At 40.9% G+C, this 20,718-nt stretch overlaps 1 protein-coding gene across 2 annotated transcripts in view; it reads right to left on the minus strand.

Moving 5' to 3' along the window:
- Window positions 1-311: 311 nt before the first annotated feature.
- The window catches only part of BRINP3 (BMP/retinoic acid inducible neural specific 3), a 197,024-nt gene continuing 176,617 nt past the window's right edge, over window positions 312-20,718 (minus strand). The window contains exon 8 of one of the 2 annotated variants that reach the window (XM_036277543.1): window positions 312-1,793. In XM_036277543.1, coding sequence (XP_036133436.1) covers window positions 677-1,793 — 1,117 coding nt within the window. In that variant the 3' untranslated portion in view covers window positions 312-676. The remainder of the gene's footprint in view (window positions 1,794-20,718) is intronic. The other variant, XM_036277545.1, reaches the window with a different exon arrangement.

The following is a 20,718-nucleotide window of genomic DNA, read 5'->3' on the forward strand; positions in this document are numbered from 1 at the left end:
TAATCACATTTTTTTTTTTTTTTTGGTATGTTTCCTAAATGGTTCTGATATTTAGTTGGGAAGCAGTTTACCTGCTTATTATAATAATGATGGTGTCTCTTAGACTGGTTTGGAAGTATGGGTAATACCGTACCAACTGCTTACTGAGCATTGTACCTAGTTGGGTTTTCCCGAAAGACTACTGCAAGGGACCTTCAAATATTTCCATTTAAAAAAATCTTGGTTAATTTTCCCCAGGTTCTAACAAGCAATGTATCAAAATAGAACTCATTTCATGAAAAAAAAAAAGAAAAAAAAGAATCCCACAGTACTTCTTTTTAATAACTGTTCAGCTACAAAATTTTATTGGTATCTTTTTTTATGTTCCCTCTAGAGGATGTAATAATGCACAAAAGCATCGCCACGGAACATATAAAATTACAAATGAAATTTATTGTAAAAAGTAGAATGTCTTCTAGACGGGTGTCAGTATTTATTCCATTCACCAACCAATACTGCAGGATAATATATTCATTGTCAGCAAGTTCACCTGTGTAAGTTGCCAGCCAGCGTTATTGACGGATATGAGACAGAGACTGAAAAGACAATTGTAATGTACTCTTCCAAACAGAAACTGGTCCACAAAAGCACTGTAAAAACTCCTTCAGGATTGTGGGTTTGTGCTTGACATTAATGGTTAACTACATAATTTGGTCGTGTCGTAATCCACGGTGTTCGGCAGTTTGGCGTTGAAGGCCTGGAGGGCGGACTGGATCCTCAGCACCTCGCTGGTGGACAGCTTGAGCCTGTGGCGGAGCAGACAGGAGAAAAGTTCCAGGCGGCGCTGCCCGGGCGGGGAGAGCTTATTCACACGGTCTCTGATCTCCAGAAGCTGCAACAGGGCCGAGTCCTGAGATCCCTGAGTGTAGGGGTAGTCCAGCTGCAGGATCAGGTCCCGGATGGCCTCGGGGTCGAAGTGCATGCTGTAGCCAAACACTTGGATGTGGTTGATCTTCATGTAGCCCAGGTTCCGGGAGGGGTCGATGAACTCCAGGGGTTCGTAGTAAATGCTCTCGTTGCCGTTGGGCCCGTTGGACTTGATGCGGCTCCGCAGGTAGATGTGAACGGTCTCGAAAAACGTCTTCCACTTGTTGCCCAGCGTCAGGGACCAGTTGTAGCACTGCAGGGGCAGGTCCAGCCTAGTCCGCTCCCAGTCGGGGAAGCTGTTCTCACTCACGGGCATGAACCAGCTCTCCGAGTGGCTGCCTCCGAACGGGTTCACGTACACCGCCAGCACCGGCTCCAGCGTGCTGTTCTTCGTCAGACAGATCTGCAGCGACAGCCCCAAGATCATGTGCACCAGGCTGGACTTGTACTTGTTGCTCTTCAAGGTGAGAAGCATCCGCTTGCGCCAGGACGGGTCGAACCAGCTGTTGAGGCGCATGTCGTTGCTGATGAAGATGGCGTGGACTTCGATCCGCCTGTCGGTCTTCTGCAGCAGGTACCGCAGCTCCAGGTCTTGCAGGTCGGTCTCGAAGCCGATGTAGTGGTCCGTGGACTCGGCCACCTCCGGCTTGCAGAGCCCCTGGCTCAGCATGTAGCCCGTGTTGCAGGTGCCGCAGCGGGTGCGGTTGTCGGGCGCGCAGGACAGGCAGGCGGCCGCGTCGCCCACCGTGCAGGGCAGGGGCGCGGTGCACGCCACCTGGTCGTTGGGGCACGTGCAGGAGTGCGTCTCCTCCGAGAAGCTGCCCAGCAGTCCGTTCTCGTTGCAGTACAGGAAGGACTGGATGCGGGTGAGCCAGTAGGTGGAGGTTCTAGAAAGACAGAACAGAGGGGGTCTCGATCAATACAGACACGCTGTGGGTCCCGCGACCAAGCGACACTCTGCTCTGGAAACCTGGCTGGCATTTCTGCAGGTCGTGTCCAGCCCGTCACTTAACTGCGACAGATCCATGGCGTTCATCACCGAGAAAATATCAGTGTAGAGTTGTATAATAGACTTGTTACAAGTTATACAACATATACAATGTATAAATAGACAGCATGCATCAGTATATAATTATGTTACACAGTATATATTTTATAATATATGACATGTAGTATGTACTATGTATTTAGTATATAGTTCTCTTTCATCCCAGCACAAGCTCAGCTGTAGTACTTCCTTCTGACGAGGTGAGGTGTGTCCCTAGAAAACGTGGAAACTGACTGTGATATATTGGGTCACTTATTGTATGGAAAGATATCCAACAAGAGAAAATAAAAGTGGTTTTGGCCCTGGCCAGTCAGGCTCAGTGGTTAGAGCGTCGCCCTGCGGACCAGAGAGTCCCCTGTTCCGTTCCCACTAAGGGCATGTACCTCGGTTGCAGTTTGTCCCCGGTCCCGGTTGGGGTCCTGTGGGTGGCAGCCACTCGATGTGTCTCTCTCACATCGATGTTTCTCTCTCTCTCCCTCCCTCTCTACCTGAAGATAAATGCAAAAATGTCCCCTAGTGAGGATAATAAATAAATAAATAAAAGTGGTTTTATCTAAAGGAGAATTAGATCATATAAATGATTACTGTTCATTCACCCCTAGCTCCCCTCAGGTTCCAGAAAGCCCTAAATAGAAAATGAAAGAAAAGCAAAAGAAAAATAAACAACTCAGAACTGTCAATCGATGGATGTAAATCCTAGGGTTTTTATTAACATGGAAAGAACAAGTACCTACTGAGAGGAAAAATATTATTAAAACATGTTTGATTTTATACTTACAGGGTGCTCAAGGAAATTGTTGAAAATATCTCGTTAAAACCAACTACAAGTTCTTTTAATAAGGGTTAAGTGTGTTAGTTTAATGTGATTGATTTGAATCATTAACAGTTTTTTTTTTCTTATTTCTTCCCAGAAATCAGGCTAATCCTGATGCAAATTTAAGAAGTTATTTTCCTGTTTCCCCATATTATCCAGACTCTCTTGGTGTGCTCACAACCCCAGTAAAATAACGAAGGGACGTGTGCGGCTGTGGATTCAGAGAATTCTTTGTTTTCCTCATGATGTTTTCTCATACTAGCTGTACAGGTGTGCAAAAGTAGGACAGGTTCTGTAACCCACTTTCTCTCATGTGAAAAATGGGACTAGTAATATCTCCTGTACTGTGTTCTTGGGAGCGTCATTCGGTCGACTCTAGGCATGGCTGAGAATACTGCCACACGTATGCCTCAGACACAAAATCCTATCTACTTTCGGTGTTCTTACGTCTTTTCAGTGTTCCTTGTGTAGTACATAGGATATTTTCTGCAAAATGTACTCAATATTGGACTCAATCTTTTGGACATGACACTGCTACCATTTTAAAGGATTTGTATATACTGAATACTGGTAGAATAGAGGTCTTAATCTGTGTCAGTAATCAATAAAAACCATTTAATATATATGCATATGCATATATATATACACACACACACACACACACACACACACAACCCTTTAGTTCCAGTTCATCCATCCCTTGCAACATTAGCACTTTTTTTTTAAGTAAGCTCTTCTCTGTTTCTCCAAATTAAATAAATTGAACAAGTCCTTTATTCCTGCTGATACATTTACTTACTTTACTTCATAGTGCCTTTTTCCGCTTACAGTTTTATATTGTTGTGTACTTCCTTGTATACACTCCATTTATCCCATTAAATAGAACATACAGCTTGTCAGACCCAGTAAGTTTTGTGTACGGCTATAGATCCAGTGCCGAGTAGGATGTCCAGAGATTGCTGCCCTTCAGTATTTACTGAGTATTGAATCAAGTGCATAGATGAATTAAAGGACCATATAATCAATATGTATATTTTTAAGTGAAATTTACAGCCTAATATACACATTTAATACGGTTGTGAAGACCTAGCTCCCAAGTTCCTTCCTTCCTTCCTTCCTTCCTTCCTTCCTTCCTTCCTTCCTTCCTTCCTTCCTCCCTCCCTCCCTCCCTCCCTCCCTTCCTCCCTCTCTCCCTTCCTTCCCCTACACCCTCCTTTCCCTCTTTCTTTCTCCAGTTCTATTTATGTCCACCTAATAGAAAGACTATAAAATATACATCCTGTCTGGATGGAAAATTGTATTTTCTTCTCTGAAACCAAAGCATACATTTCTGAGCCAATGCATCCCTCACTGTAAGCTCTAATCATGAGGACAAACAAACAATGGAATAAACAGACCTGGGAAGAAAGGCTGAGCTCACAAACTAGGGCGCCACAGAAAGGGAGAGCACTTTGGACACTGTTCGGAAAAGCAGTGGCTTCTCCAGCTCTGTCTCCCCCTCCCTTGCAGGGCCTTGCAGATGCCTCCCTGGAGGGATGCGTTTCGGCCTCGTGCACCTGGGCTTGTCCCTTGTGAACGCTGAGGACCCTGTGCTGTCTCGTCCCCGGACCTCCGACGCGGGAAGCCAGCCTGCGGATTTCCTTCCCTGCTGCCTCTTGTTTTTGACTATTTTGCTGTCTTTCACAAGGAGGGAACAGATTTTTTCAAGGAACAAGAAATACAATACACAGTCTTAACTCCTTGTAAAAATTGCATCCAAAATAGAAGACGGAGCAGATGTCGAGATGCCATGTAGATTTCTCATGTACCCAAAAGATCACGAAGTCATTTTCTTTTCCATGAAAGTAAAATTTAGCTTTTTCTAAATTTTAAAACAGCAAGACATGTTCAGAGAAATAGCTTCGAAATTAAAAGAGAACTAACTTCCAAACTGAAGAGAAATAGCTTCAAAATTAAGTTGTATCTAGTATTGGCCTGGGGGTGGGTGGGAATGGGGTGAAGGGGGTCAGAGAGAGGAAATGGGGGGACATCTGTAATACTTTCAAAATAAAGATACATTTTTCAGAAATGTTTCCTTTTATACCTAAATAAAATACTACACTTTTCTTCTCATTTACAAATTTTATTGACACAAACAAATGATAAAAAGTTGGGGCTCCTGGGTGACAACGGTGGGCATGGCTCCCTTTTGGGAAGCCAAACCATCCACTTTGAATCTGGTTTCACTTGCCTCATTATGTAAAACAGAAATTAAATATAGGTTGTTGTAAGAATTAAAGCACAGTTGGAGGAAAAAACATTGAAAAGAGTCCCCATGCACAGACTAAACATGAAATAAATGTAAAGACTTCTTATTACCACCATTACTAATACTGTTATCTTTGAAAGGGATATCACGGTATGCAGTTTCGTGACGACAAATGCTTTTTCTCTGTCTACAAAATGGAAAATTTCTCTTTAGAAATTCACAGTCTATATTTAAAACTCCATGCATGGCCTCTTTGTGATAACCTTGAAAGTCAAAAATCTGCAAAATAAAAAAAAAATTGCTCAAGTTCAGGACATGTATTCTGACATGTAATGGTTTGCACTGGGGTATGTTGATACAAAAACAATGACTTCTTCTGCTGGTTAAATCCTCTCTGAGCACAAATAATCTGATTTTAAAGGCCTCTTATTCCAACTCTCTCATCTTTTATTGTTCTCCGAAGCTGTGCAAGGTGTATCTCAATTGTAAAACCTAAACAATATAATTTTAATATCTTTAAAAAAATTAAATACTATTCTTTTTGGGCACAGCATTTCATGTCAGCCTTTGTAGATTTCCTCTTCTCAGACCCTAATACTTTAAATAAATATGAATTTGAGATTAAGCACCCACAGTCATTTTAAAGAAAAAGCTGATCATTAGCTCAGTCACAGACGGATGATACCAAATACTATTCTATTCCTCCCCCCGTTCCGACTGTGTGGTTCTGGCCATCTCAGCCTGGACAGTGTGGCCTGGGCTCGTGGTGACCGTCCTGATACACAGCAGCCTCACGACTGGAAATAACTTTACACCCTGAGAAAAAGAATGTCATTGTCAGATGTCACTTGACAGTAAGTCTCCCAAAGAAGTGTATATATATATGTGATATATATATATGTATATATATGTGTGTATATATATATATATATATATATATATATATATATATATCACATGTGCTTGGAGATACATAGCTACAGACCTACAGACACACACACACACACACACACACACAGTTTCATCCATCACCCCACACTCAAGTGTCTACTAATTATTGGAACTTATAGAAGGACAATGGGAACATGAGTGAAGCTGTTGAAGATGCAGGTGATATTTTAGAGATAACAAACATTAGCTGATGAGAACATTCTCTGGGGTTTTATCATGCTCATGGTCCTTTTCTTTAAAATATATTTTATTGATTTTTCTTAGAGAGAGAGGAAGAGAGAGAGAGAGAGAGAGAGAGAGAGAGAGATTGGAGAATGTTCCTTGAGGTATTATCATGCTCATAGTACTTTTCTTTAAAATATATTTTATAGATTTTTTTTTTTTTTTAGAGTGAGAGATAGAAACATTGATGTGAGAGGAAAACATCGATTGGCTGCCTCCTGCATGACCCCACTGGAGATCAAACCCACAACTGGGCATGTGCCCTGACTGGGAGTCGAACTGGGACCTTTCAGTCCATGGGGTGATGCTCAATTCACTGAGCCACACCAGCCAGGCTGTTAGTACTTTTATGAGCAATCTATCATTAGTCTTCACAATTCTAACTACTCCCCGAGTAAGGACGCTTGTTACTCCAATTTGTAGGTAAGGGCATGAGTTGTAAAAAAGTTAAGTAACTTTAACTTTTTGAAGGTCAAACAGCTGGTAAATGATAGAATAAAAAGTTCCCCCTGGTCTTTCTTACTATCAGCAATTTTTTAGATATGACAGCAAACACACAAGGAAAAAAAGCAAAAAATGAGTAAGTGGGACCACATCAAACTTAAAAGCTTGTTATGGTCCAATCAATTAACACTTTATTTGGTTTGAGTGGTGGATGCAGAAAAACCTATTTTTGAAATATCGTGTCCATATCTGTACTGCATTTGTATCATGGTTCAAGAAAAATCAATGTATCCTTCTTCTATATATGACACAAATTATGAAGAGAAACAGGTCAACATTCAGGGTGTGAAATGTGAGACACACGAAAATGACCACCATTACTTTACTGGGAGCAAAAAGAAGATACATTTTTTAAAAATTCCCAACTAGAGTCCACATGTATTTTTTTTTTTTTTAATCCTCACCTGAGGACATTTTTTCCATTTTTTGTTCAGATAGAGTGGGAGGGAGAGAGAGAGAGAGAGAAACATCGACGTGAAAGGGACACATCGAGTGGCTGCCACCCACATGACCAACCAGAGCCGGGGACAAACTGCGACCGAGGTACATGCCCTTAGCAGGAACCGAACCCAGGTCTCTCTGGACCACAGGCCGATGCTCTAACAGCTGAGCCAAACTGGCCAGGGCCACGTGTATTTTTATTTATTTATTTTTCATATATGTATTCATTATTAATTTAGAGAGAGGAAGGGAAAGGAAAAGAGAGATAGAAACATGAATGAGAGAGAAACATCAACGTCAATCAGCTGCCTCCTGCACGCCCCCTGTTGGGGATGGAGCCTGCAACCCGGGCATGTGCCCTGACCAAAAATCAAACCAGTAACCTCTTGGTGCCTGGGTCGATGCTCAACTACTGAGCAACACCGCCTGGTGAGAGTCCACATTTAATTTCCCTCTAAAGATGAACAAAAGTTGAAATATTTTGCCCCTTAAATCACATTAACTATTGAATTAAATAGTAGGCACGTGTGTGAGTGCTAAGTGGTTAGTGTAATTCGTGAATATTGACACAAATGTAAGTATTTGCAAATATGGGTGAATTCTGCCTGTCCTATGTGCTTCCGTGATGTCCTGGTTTCCACCCACGTGCATTCAGTACACCAAGTCGTTACTGCTCAATCATCTGAATCTCTCATTCATTATGCATGCAGTGAGGAAAAGATACATTTCTTTCCTTCGCCATTTTATTATCATAACTTACCTGAATTTTTTTTACCGTGCTTATGCTTAAATTCCCCCATTAAAACCTTCTAAGCCTTTATTGATCTTAAAATCTGTGCATTATGGATCCAATTTTGAAAACTAAATGATATAATTTAGAATTAAAAAAAAATAAAATATTTACTGGGACCATTTCGTTTCATCCTTCACAGATCTAGTTACCTCTGGCCCTATTATTTCAAACGAAGTACAAATTAGACATGAACTAGTATATTAATTAAAAACAAAGAAAATAAGCTGAAAAAGCAAATTCAAGACTAAACTGGAAATGCCCCCCGCCCTTTTTCCTTTTCTTTTTCTGGAAACCAACTATGTGCCTTTCTCCCCAATCCCTGCAAACAAAATTGCTAAATCAAAATCGAAGTATGGACTTATGTTCATGGAAAACTGTCAGAGGCAATACTCTTAAAAACTACTCAACACAAAGTGCTGAATAATTCCAGCAATAAAATTTTTAAAAACTTACTCAGAGGCCGAACTTGGTGCACATGAATGTATCGGATATCAAAAGGCAACGCTCATGGGAAAGAATGCCAATCAATGAAAACGCTATTACTCCTATTTAATGATAAGAATTTGGATTCACATAAAAGTATCCTACAGAAGCAAATCTAACTGACCAAATTCGATAAGTATTATATAGGTCAGGCAATAGCTAAGTCACCCAATAACCACATGACATTCTGGGCTGGATGTTATTTTTTAGGAATATGGTTCCCTGGACTGTAGTCCCCAAACTGGTCGTTTTTGAGGTGCTAACGTAATGGAGATCCTGAAGCCTTATAGTTGTTAGAAACTGGACTATTGTGGGTGGGGGGTGGGGTGGGGAACACCAAGAAAGACCACCCTGCAGGAGTCCTGCTTAGGTGACCTTCATTCATAAAAACAGCCTCTGAAGTCACATGCTCAATGCAATGACTTTCTATGACTATTACCTAGTGTTGGGGATAGAGTCTCATATTCTTCATCATAAATGTGGATAGTGTTTATGTCATGAAATCACCCGAAAAGAATGGGTGCTCCAAGCCCTCAAAAATGTCACCTTTTATGGGAATAATCAAAATACTGTGTGCGTGTGTGTTAAATGTTGCAAAATGTGTACAACGGTTGAAGGAATAACAAGTCACCCCTTTAAACGTTGCCCGACTAGGCGTGCTGATACAGTAGTGACGTGTGGCCCTATTTCACACGACTTTGCTCATGAGGATGAAGAAGAACACAAATATTGCCACAGACTGAGTGTTTGTATCCACTTAACTTTCATGTTGCAATTCTGCTTCCCAGTGTGACAGAGTTAGGAGCTCAGGCCTCTGGGAAGTCACTGGGAATGAGGGTGGAGCCCTCATGGATGGGATTAGTGCCCTTATAATAAGCAAAGCACCCCCTTTCCATCATGTGAGGACACTGGGAAGGTGGCCATCTATGAACCACTCCAGACACCAAATCTTTGGGTGCCGTGACCTGTCTTCCAGCCCCCAGAACTGTGAGAACTAAACCTTTGTTGTTTGAACGCCCCTTTCTATGGCACCTTTGTTAGAGCGGACTGGATTCACTAAGGTAGCTGTTATCTCCTCATCTTCCTACCGATCCAATACGACATTCAAGTCTGTGAGGAATAAAATGAGAATGTTCCCAATGACTGTGTAGAACACAGAAGCAATCCGCCTTCTCTGGCCTCCGTATGTTCCCGGTGAGGTGACAGACACTGATGAATTAGCTTTGGTGGCTGTTTCACATCCGCTCTGGAAACCAACAGGGGAGCCAGCACTTCGGTCCTTGGTTCTCAGCAGACGTACGTAGTGAACATCTTACTTCTCAGCGCACAAGGCTTTCCATGAACCAAAATATCATCTGAGTGGGGGAAAAATGAGTCACTCTGGATGACATCAGCAGTGACAGAAATCCAGTGGGTATTCAAAATGTCCAGCTACTTTTCCCTCGCTGTGCAAACCCGCCAAAACCAATGAGGGTTTCTTAGCAGTTGGCAGGAAGATAGAAAAACGTGTGTCACTTCGAGAACTCGATCGTCTGTTGGCAAGGGGGACATTCCCCAAGTTTGCCCACAGTGTCGCCAGCTTAGACCTAATTTTCAAATCATTGTATAAGCAGGTATTATGGTTTTTGGCTTACAAATGTACTTGAAGTTGTATCTGTTTTTAATTCATGTATTATCTTTGCGTTTATTACCTTGTTATAATAAGGTAATTTCATGTAGGATAAAAGGAAAAGATACATTATTTGCAAATAACCACTGAAACAAGGATATGAAAAGATTAGATGATTCATTTCTTTCATGTGTATCATATGTAAAATATGATAATACCTGGAGTAAGAATTCTAATACAAACAAAGTTTGACCTTAGAAAATCTTAGGTAATTTGCAAGCCAAGGGTTAACAGAGGTCATTCAGGAGCGAATTCATCAGATCCACAGGATGTATCTACTTGAGGTCAAAACCACATTCTCTCTCGTCCTCAGAGCCGCCGAAATAATCACACACCCCTCACATGCACCATTAATAATCACAAACACGCAAAGAACAGTTCCTATGCCCAGGAAATATTAAAATGTTTTACATATATGAACACCTACTTAGTCCCCTCACCAGTAAATGGGGATAATGTTGCAAGGACTAAGTTTCACAGGGTGCCCCTGATGTGGTAACACAGATGGTCCATAAAAACGAGCCATGGCTTACATTCTTCACCATGGCCACTATATATCGGTGATGCTGCTGGCCCAAGAGAGACACAGAAAATTTCAAAAAAAAAATGTAAAGAAAAGACATTTTCCTAGGTGATTATAATTTCAGTCTACCTTCTAAGGTGACAGTGACCTGAAATGTTTTGGCAGCTCGGATACATTGCAGGGAAAAAAAAAAAATGTGAGCTACTAAACTGTTTCTGGATGATCCAATACCACATGACACGAGGGTGGAACTCAGACAGGCATCTTAATAGCATGATGACATTTAATAATCTCTACAGTTTCAGCGCAGGACACGCTACCCATGTTTCATAAATTAGGTGACAGTCAGGTGGCTTGTATAAGTGGGATTCTGAAGTGACTTCCATTAGGCCATTTTAATTTATTTCGGTGAAGAAAGAGTGGACCCAATTCTTCTATGTCTGGAACCATAGTAGATTTTTAGGTCACTTGTGTTATCCATGAACGTGTGAAAATTAGTAAACAGAAACCTCATTTAAAACGGAGTTGGAAGGCTAGAAGAGAGAACTCTCATGCCCCCAGCACTCAATGCACACTACTGCCCCCACCAGGAAGAGACGTGCCTTGCATCTCCAATAGGAGGCAATACCCCATGAGACCTCAGCAGCAGGAAAAAAAAGACGACTCCTTGCACAGTAACAGCCCAGCCAATGGGAGACTGTCACTTAGCCAATGAAAAGTCACTATGCCTCACACTTTTCAATGCTTGTTTAAAATAAAACCCAGAGGCATGTTTTGTTTTGTTTTCTAAAAGCCTTTTAAAAAATTAATATACACGTTTTTAAGCCCCGGTTGGCCATATGCCATTAACGCAATTGTTTTTGAAATTATGTTAAATTAATGTTGAGAGTATATGCTATTTTCTTGGGTCACGAGGATGTCTTTGAATTTCAAATAATAATAGGTCATTAACTGAGCTGATACTGAAATCGCTGAGTATTAGCGTATTATGAATTCCTTAACTGTCAGATCACACCAACTAGAACAGCCTATATATTTCACAATGCCTTTTGTTTTTGCACTGAAAAGTTTAGAGAATCCATTTGCGAAAAGTCAGACAACCAACAAATACACACTGAATTTTTAATCTGATGCCTGCTTTCCCGCTGCCAATGAATTGAAAGTCTCTTTTTTCAGTGTCTTCTAACAGTATTTGGACTTTTATAAGAAATGTCATTTCTCACTTCAGTTTATTCCCACATCTATCACTCCTGCAAATGGTCTGGAGCACAGCCTCTTTGTATTCCTGTAAATTGAAAATATGTCAATGCCTTATTTTTGGTGAGAATTATGCTGATGGACGCATTGCCTTGTGCAAGGAAGGCCCAAGGATACAATCAAACCCACAGCTTTCGTTTCAGAATTCAAAGCATAGTTTTTCATGTTAAAAGAAAACAACATAGTATGTTTTCTTCATAAAAGTAGTCTAAAAAAATGATGACAAATCCTTCTATTTCTCCCAGTCTAGTCATCATTTCATTCCCTCATCTTTTTTTTTTTTTTCCTTAAACCATCTCTGAATACATAGGCAAAGTGCTTGAGGTTATACTGTTCTTACTTAGGGATCATATAGGCTGAGTTGGCACAGAGTGTGTGTAGGAATATTAGGTTCCCCAACAACCAATTCTTTCCATTGCCGAACAGCCGGTCCGTTTAAATTATATGTAGAAAAGAAAGAAAATAAGGCCAATCTCTCGCCCAGAACTGTGTTCATTAATTAAATCAACAAAAGAGTCTTACTTTTAAGGACTCACATTTAGTAAGTTTTGCTAGAGAAATGGATGATCAGACATCTGGAATGCCAGCAAAACATTCTTCCCCTTTGCTCTGAACCCTAGGTTCTGTGCTTCGATGATCAGAAATGCCAATCGGTTTTCTTTTACAAGCCTGGGATATTTGAAATAAAAACACCGCTTGGGAGCTGTTGTAGAATCAAGCAAAGGGCAAAGAGAAGGGCCGGTTTTTTATTATATTTATCACCTATCACTTGACAAATGTTTCTAGATCCCTGCTTCTCAGAACATGCTCTGGATAGCACCCACAGCCTCGCCCCTGAAAAGTGCCCGAGTGTTCCTTTCTCCCACCCAATACTGAAAAATCTCGTTCAGTCATCAGTATCTGAGTTCATCATTCTCCAGTCCCTTATAAAATAGGAAGACATGTGAAAGCAATTTCTATGCTTCTGCATGATGTGAGCAGTAGAAATCGAGGTTGAACTCTTCAAACAAGAATAACGTAGGAGCCCCACATGCCGTGCTCAGTGCCTTCTGGACAGAGTAATGGGCTCTGGGACCGAGAGGGGCATCCCACCGGTCTCAACAGCCAGCCACCAACAGATGTCTTCTTGTAGCTCTGCTGTATCATTTAAGAATATTTTGAGAAGGAGAGAAAGAGAAATGATAAACAGTTCTGTTTCCTGTCTCTACACATCAAATACAGTCGATGAAATGGAACATCTTCCATGGAGTTTTCTATTCAGCCTCCTTCCACATGCACAGCAGAATGAGATTGGACGAACCGTCTGGGAAACAAAGCAGCTGTGTTACCTCAAAAAGCCGAGACAGTGAGGGAGTCGTGTGATGCTTTTTTGTGGCTGTTGCATTCACTCTGTCCTTACCCTGTTCAATGCATGCCGGTAAGGAAACCCAGAAGTCATGCCCTCCCGTATGCTGTGAGGTCAGTGGGAAAATGAAGTTGTCCCTAAAACTGCATACATGGTTGCCTACACGTGCTCATTTTCACCTACGTGCTACCTTAAATTTCTGGCAGCCTTCAACTTCTCTTCTGAGTAAAGGTCATGTTGCTCCCGAAAAAAAAAAAAAAATCTAATTAAAAGTATCCGCCTTTCAACGCAGTAGGTAAAAGCTAGCGTTAATAGCTGAAAATCGATTGGAGTGGACAGCGTCTGCTTTCAGGACGAAAGGCCCCCACAAGCAACGTGTTCTCCAAGCAAATGGAAATACGCACACTTCAGCTCTGCTGTGGCATGTCACACACACAAGAAAATTAGCTCTCAAAGCGCTGTGTCAACATTCATTTTCATAGTTGTGTAACACCTCTAATCATAACCAATGGGGTTAGACAAAAACACCTGCTGTCTCTTCGGTAATTTGTGTGACCAATTAAAGGTAGCAGGACAGCCATATAACTGGATACCTACCCTGGGGTAAGTCTCATCAAGCCTTCCTGTAATGTCAGCTGTCAGAGCACACGCAACCTTCTAAAGGGACGAGGCACAATTTCAAATGAACACATTTCCATTACCATCCTTAATAGATTTTCTGATTCAAATATTGAGTGAGATAAATATGAGTTTGCATTTATAGAGTAGTGACCTGAAGAGACATTGAAGGGGTGAGTTGCAGCTACTTAAAGTCTGTGGTTCTTTGCACAAGTAATGTCTGGGATTCCATCATGTTCAATGAATGTGCATGTGTGTTTCCTGAACACACAAATTTTTCTGCACACAAATTTTTCTACGGGACTGTAAAACACAAGGCTTTGGGTATCGGAACACCATCATCCTCAGTAAGTCTCCAACTTTAAAAGGTTATTACTTTTTGCTTGGGATGAATAAAATAGACCCAGAGACAAAAATAAATAAATAAAAAGTACTGTTCAGACTGACAGAACTCAGAGAGGGGGGATGGGGGAGGATGGATGAAATAAACCAAAGAACTTATGTGCATGTAAGCATAACCAATGGACACAGACAACAATGCTGGGGGTGGGGGGATGGGGAGAAAGGTGTTTATGAAGGGAAAAGGAGAAACATTTGTAACAAAAATAAATTAATAAAAATTGGAAAAAAAAAGGTTACTACATTTTTAAATCAAGTTGTAGTTGGCAAAAAGCGAGTTATTGCCACTACTAGGAGTATTTAAACGCCTACTCTATGCAAGATGTACTTGAGATTCTCAACCTAATTCCTGTACAGCACCGAAAGGTTTAAATTTTTTTGTAATCTGATTATGAGAAAAAAACTGTCTCCTTGTTTTCGGGGCAAACTAATCTGAGAAGAAACATCTTGCTAGGGATTTTATAGTTGCAGTATCAACCTTTAATTATTTACATTTTACAAATTTCTACCAAGAATCTCATGGTACTGAAACTAAAACTCACATATAACCATATATGTGATTAAATACGTGTGAATGAACTTCCTACTCTATAAATAATTGTTTAAAGACATAGTAGCTAACCTTAGAGAGCTTACATTCAATTTTTTACTAATTTGTAATGTTTGTGACATTTTCAAATGCCACCTGAAGTCTCAGATATTCCTTAGCCAGCCTCAACTCAGATCGCTTGTACACATGTCTATATGCATCTCAAACATTAAAATGTGAGAAGGACATTAACTTACATGATCACAAGAGCCATGATCACATAATGAAATTAACTATAATCTATTGACAGCGATAGACTCCCAGGCCAATTTACCTGAAAATCTTAAAATAATTCTTTTTAATTTTTAAAATTCAAAATCCAAAGACAGTCTACTGATTGCATTGGGTAGTTATGTCTCTGAAGTCTTTTTCAGCCTTTTCTTCTTGGCTTATTCCATGCTGTTGACTTTTTTTAGAAAATGAGACCCGTTTTGTAAAATATCCCGCTCTCTGGATTTGACTGACGGAGTCCTTATGGTGTCATTTGACTTGCTCAGCTCTTCCTCATTAACTACCCAGAGATAGAAGTTGACGTCAAAGGTCAAAGGTAGGATTAGATCCAGGTGTGTTGTGTTTGGGAGAAGACAGTTCTGAGAAAACACTAGAAGTTGACGTCAAAGGTGGGATTAGATCCAGGTGTGTTGTGTTTGGTTCTGAGAAAACACTAGAAGTTGACGTCAAAGGTGGGATTAGATCCAGGTGTGTTGTGTTTGGTTCTGAGAAAACACTAGAAGTTGACGTCAAAGGTGGGATTAGATCCAGGTGTGTTGTGTTTGGAAGAAGACGGTTCTGAGAAAACACTAGAAGTTGACGTCAAAGGTGGGATTAGATCCAGGTGTGTTGTGTTTGGAAGAAGACGGTTCTGAGAAAACACTAGAAGTTGACGTCAAAGGTGGGATTAGATCCAGGTGTGTTGTGTTTGGGAGAAGACGGTTCTGAGAAAACACCAGAAGTTGACGTCAAAGGTGGGATTAGATGCGGGGCATTGTGTTTTATAGAAGAAGATGCAGAGAAAGCTCACAAGTGATTCCAAAACATTACTACTTTTTATATTTAAGTTCATCACCTGACCTCAAATCATAAAAACACACACAATCACAGTTTATAAGGAACTCTGATTTCAGACCACAGTCTATGACTGCCTAAAAAATATTCATAAAAACATAGTCTGCACAGTGCAATTAAGCCAGATACCAGGCCGGTCTGTCTATCTAAACCTACACTTCTGTTTCCTCCTGTGCAAATAGGAAATAAAAGGGAAGAACAGAACGGAAACCAGGTTAGGAGAGGGGTGTGGTGTGACACCCAGACCCGCACCCAGGCCCCAGGGGAGCCGAGAAATATAGTAACAGCTATTCCACAGCTATTTTAGGCCCTTTACCTAACGCAGTCATTGAATTCTCACTTCTCCAAGGTGAATACTATTAATACCGTTTTTTTCCCCTACAGAGCAGATCGCTGAGACTCAGGGAGTTTGGGTCACTCTCCTGAGGTCATGTAGATAATGGGTAAGTGGCGACTTAGGGATGAGAGCCAAGAATTTTCTACTCCTGAAGCTTAACCTTGGAAGTAGATCCATGAGCACAATTATAGAAAACACCCCAGCCCCAATGGCTGCTTCCTGCTTATAATCTTCCCATTATAAAACAAAGTCCCTCGCATCCAGAAAGAAATAGTCTGTGCTTCAAATGAGGTAGTTATTTAAAAATATGGTACCAAGACTGCCTGTTATAATTGAAAGTGTTTGGTTATATTACCAGCCTGACTACAAACTAATGCTCAGTTTTCCTTTAATTTGAGCCTTACAGTAATTACTTTGTGTAGAAACAAGGATGCTTATTTATTTATTAACTGGTGTTTATATTTTAATTTTGTAATAGAGAAATATCTTTATGAGAACTTAATTTTATCATAGCAGCCAAAATTGATGATGTTTTAGGTATTTTCTAAATACCTCCCTTTTATTAAGTCATTTAAGGCTTAACATGAACCCGAGACAGGTACTAATATCTTCACCATTTTGCAGATGAGTAAGTGAATTGCAGCGTAGAGTGATTTTGAACATGAACCCTGGAATGGATGAACTGGGATTTAAATTGGCAGTATGATATTCTGATGTGCTTCTTAATACTGCATTCCCATAAAACTAGCTGCTTTTTAAAGGCACAATAAAGGGTAATGGTATTTCCTCCAGGTAATTAAAACTCCAGTCGTTTCCGAAAGACCCATTTGTACAAAAAAGTGCCAAGAACGTGTGTCAGTACCAAGAGGAGATGGAGAGAAAAACAGAATTTAATAGGGAGATCGACAAACCTTAAATGATCCGTTCATTTGTCCATTCAGAAAATACTTCCTGAGCGGAGAGTTTTAAATTTTATTTCTGTCCTATTAATCACTTCGGTTTCTAAATTTCTAAGGTATCACAGTAGACTAAACGTGTGTTGGTCCTTCCCTTGATCGTTTTAAGAAGCATCGACTAACCACGAAGTTGACTCACACTGAATGCAGATGTCTACATTTTAGCGAACTTTCTTGTGTTTTCTTAAGACATGTTCCTGGACAAAATTATGGGAAGTGCGGGAGAGTGTCCGTGGCAAGATTTAGCTATACTTTATTTTGATGGAGTAACTTATCAGATCTTCTAGATGGAAGGAAGCCCAGGACATGGGATTAGTCAGCAGCATTGGAGATGGAGAACCATGTGCTGCTCGCGGACCACTCAGCGGGGCCCCCTGCAGGCCACTCCGGGGTATTGCTGTGATCAAGACGACGCCCTTACACTGGTGTCCACTGGGCCTCACAGGGCAGCTGTTTGCTGGCCTCATCACTTTGCACTAAACTCGTGAGTGAGTGTGCGACTCCATCAAATCTAGTGAGTCAACATCTCACCGCTGCATGTCCTTCTCTTTGCCCTTCAAACTGCTAGATCGGAGTTATTTTTCATTTACTTTTCTCTGGCCATTACAAAAGGTATACTAAAAAACAAACCAACCCAGAGGCTAGTGATAAGACGCTAGGGAGTCTGAATTCTGACAACACAGAAAGCTGGAAAGGACTTTCTCCTCAGCCCTTTCTCAGCATTATCTTCCCTCCACTGCAACGTTGCTTCATTGCAGTCAACGCCAGATGAAGTATTTGGTGATACGATGTCACCATTCCATGAAAACGGACAAGAAAATAACTTGTTGTATGGGACACATGCATTAGAAAACACAACATATGAAAAAGAAGACATTTAGCACATTCTTTGACTAAATATTGATTTTCTTTTCTTTTTTTTTTTTTTTTTTAATCCTCAACCGAGGACACTTTTCCATTTTTTGTACAGATAGAGTGGGAGGGAGAGAGAGGAAGAGAGAGAGAGAGAGAAACATCGATGTGAAAGGGACACATCGAGTGGCTGCCACCCGCACGACCAACCAGGGCCGGGGACAAACTGCAACCGAAGTACGTGCCCTTAGCTGGAACTGAACCTGGGTCTCTCCGGACAGCAGACCGACGCTTTAACCGCTGAGCCAAACTGGCCAGGGCTAAATATTGATTTTCTAATTGATGGCAAGCATTTCCATACAATTTCCCAAACCTTGTGCAGAATTTGCCTAAAACTGATTGTATTAAAAAGATTGTAGCTTTTAAAAATAGCATTTGAATTAAGTACATACAGTATTCACAATAATGCATCTCTTGGTGTGTAAATTCCCCCCTCTCCCCCAAAAAAGCATAACACTGTGACATTTCACCCAGGGTTGAAATTAAACTAGGAAAATGCAAACAAGAGACCATTTAATACAGCACACCATGTTGTCCACCAAGGTGAAAATGCCTTGAAATGAAATTAAATATGGAATGACGACTAGATCAGATGAATTTGCAGAGTTGAAAAAAAAAAGTCTTGAAAGATGACCTCCTTCCTCCTGGCTCGGACACACACTGTGTTGGGTTGGAATTATCCTTTGCTTGGTTAAGGTCTGACTGTGCCTGTCATAACCTCCAAGAACACAGCCAAATCAGTTTCACTGTTTGAGGATAAGATGATGAAAATGGTCTATGAATATTAAAGATAAAACAAAAATGGTAAAAATCAAAGCCAATGGATAGCCACTGTTGTTTAAAAGCTATTTGCACAGAAAATGCTACTGAAATATGTCTTTTCATACACTTATTTCTAAAAACCAAGAATATTTCTATAAATAAATGCTAAAAATGTTACTACCTTATCCCCCTACTTTGAAATATGTTAAAATTCAGACAAAAGAAAACCCGAATGAGTCTACTCATGGGAAGCTTGCATCAGCATGAATATGAAAAGTGTAGTCAGTAAATACTTATTAAGTTCTAATTATACATCTAGCATGATTTTAGATAATATGATGTGAGGAGAGTGGGAAAGTGAGGATTAAAGAAACAGGAAGTTTTCTTTGTGAATTCCAAGTGCATGACACTAGAAATGCATAAATATATGTAATAAACATATAATCTAAAGGAAAAGTAAATTATAGATATGCTGGCATACATTGATGTAGGAGGAATTTTAAATTACAAGGGTAGAAAGAGTTTTAAAAATACAAATCATAGCCCAGCTGGTATGGCTCAGTGGTTGAGCATCGACCCCTGCACCAAGAGGTCGCCAGTTTGATTCCTGGTCAGGCACATGCCCAGATTGTGGGCTAAATCCCCAGTGGGGGGCATGCAGGAGGCAGCCAATCAATGTTCTCTCTCATTGATGTTTCTCTCTCTCTATCCCTCTCCATTCCTCTCTCTCTCTAAAATCAATAAAGAAAAATAAATAGAGAAATAAATAAAAATACAAATCATAGGAGTAGACTAAGCACAAAGAGATGGTACCCGAGTGGAGGCTGGCTCAGTGGATATAGTATGGGTTAAGTGGAGGGGAACAGACATGAGGGTGACGTTATGAGGAGAGTGGTGTGTGACAAGGATGAGTACACCATGGTATGGCTACACTCACGTTTTGTCCAGCTGCCTGGGGGCCCTCTCTACCGTAAGCCCCATTATCAAGCTAGTTTGAATTCTCCTGTTTTTTTTTTTTTTTTTTTTAATATTTAATATTTTTCTGTCATTGGATCCATTGTTCATCCAATGACATGGTCTTGAATCCCTTCAGTTGTTCATTGGCTCAATCCTGGGTTGATTCACTTGTATATTCACTGACTAGAGATAGATGTAGGTGTTCAACAGTGTCCCCAAAATTCCACCTGGAACTTCAGGGTGTGACCTTATTTGGAAACAGGGTCTTTGCAAGGCTGGATAAGGGTGGCCTCTAAATCCAAACACTGGCGTCCTCAGAAGAAGAGGAAATGACACAGAGACCGTCCAGTCCAGGGAAGAAGGTCCTGTGACAATGGGGACAGAGATTGGAGGGATGCAGCTCCCAGCCAGGGGATGCCGAGAAATGTAGGCAACCCCCAGACGCTAGCAAGAGCAAGAAGGGGTTCTTCCCTGGAGCCTACAGAGGGAGTAAGGTCCTCTTCACACCTTGATTTTGCAGCTCTAGCTTCCTCAACACTGAGAGAATAAATGTGTTTTTTTTTTTTTTTTAAGCCACCCTGAGAAAACTCAGAGAGATATAGATATACACAGAGATAACGATAGATCATGCTTAGTCTGGACAGGCCACTGAGATTTTAAATATGGTTTTATAAATTTTTTTAGAGAGAGGAACATCGATGTGAAAGAGAAATATTGATCAGCTGCCTCCTGCACGCCCCCTACTGGGGATCGAGCCGGCAGCCCGGGCATGTGCCCTGACATGGAATCGAACCGGGACCTCTCAGTCCATGGGACGATGCTCCACCCACTGAGCCACACTGGCCAGGCAGCCTTGAGAGTTTAAAGATGATGGAGTCTGAGGCCGTGCTCTTTGGAGGCTGTCCAGTTTGGAAAATCT

The sequence above is a fragment of the Molossus molossus genome, unplaced genomic scaffold, assembly GCF_014108415.1.
Source record: "Molossus molossus isolate mMolMol1 unplaced genomic scaffold, mMolMol1.p scaffold_m16_p_23, whole genome shotgun sequence".
In the NCBI taxonomy this organism is placed as follows: Eukaryota; Metazoa; Chordata; class Mammalia; order Chiroptera; family Molossidae; genus Molossus; species Molossus molossus.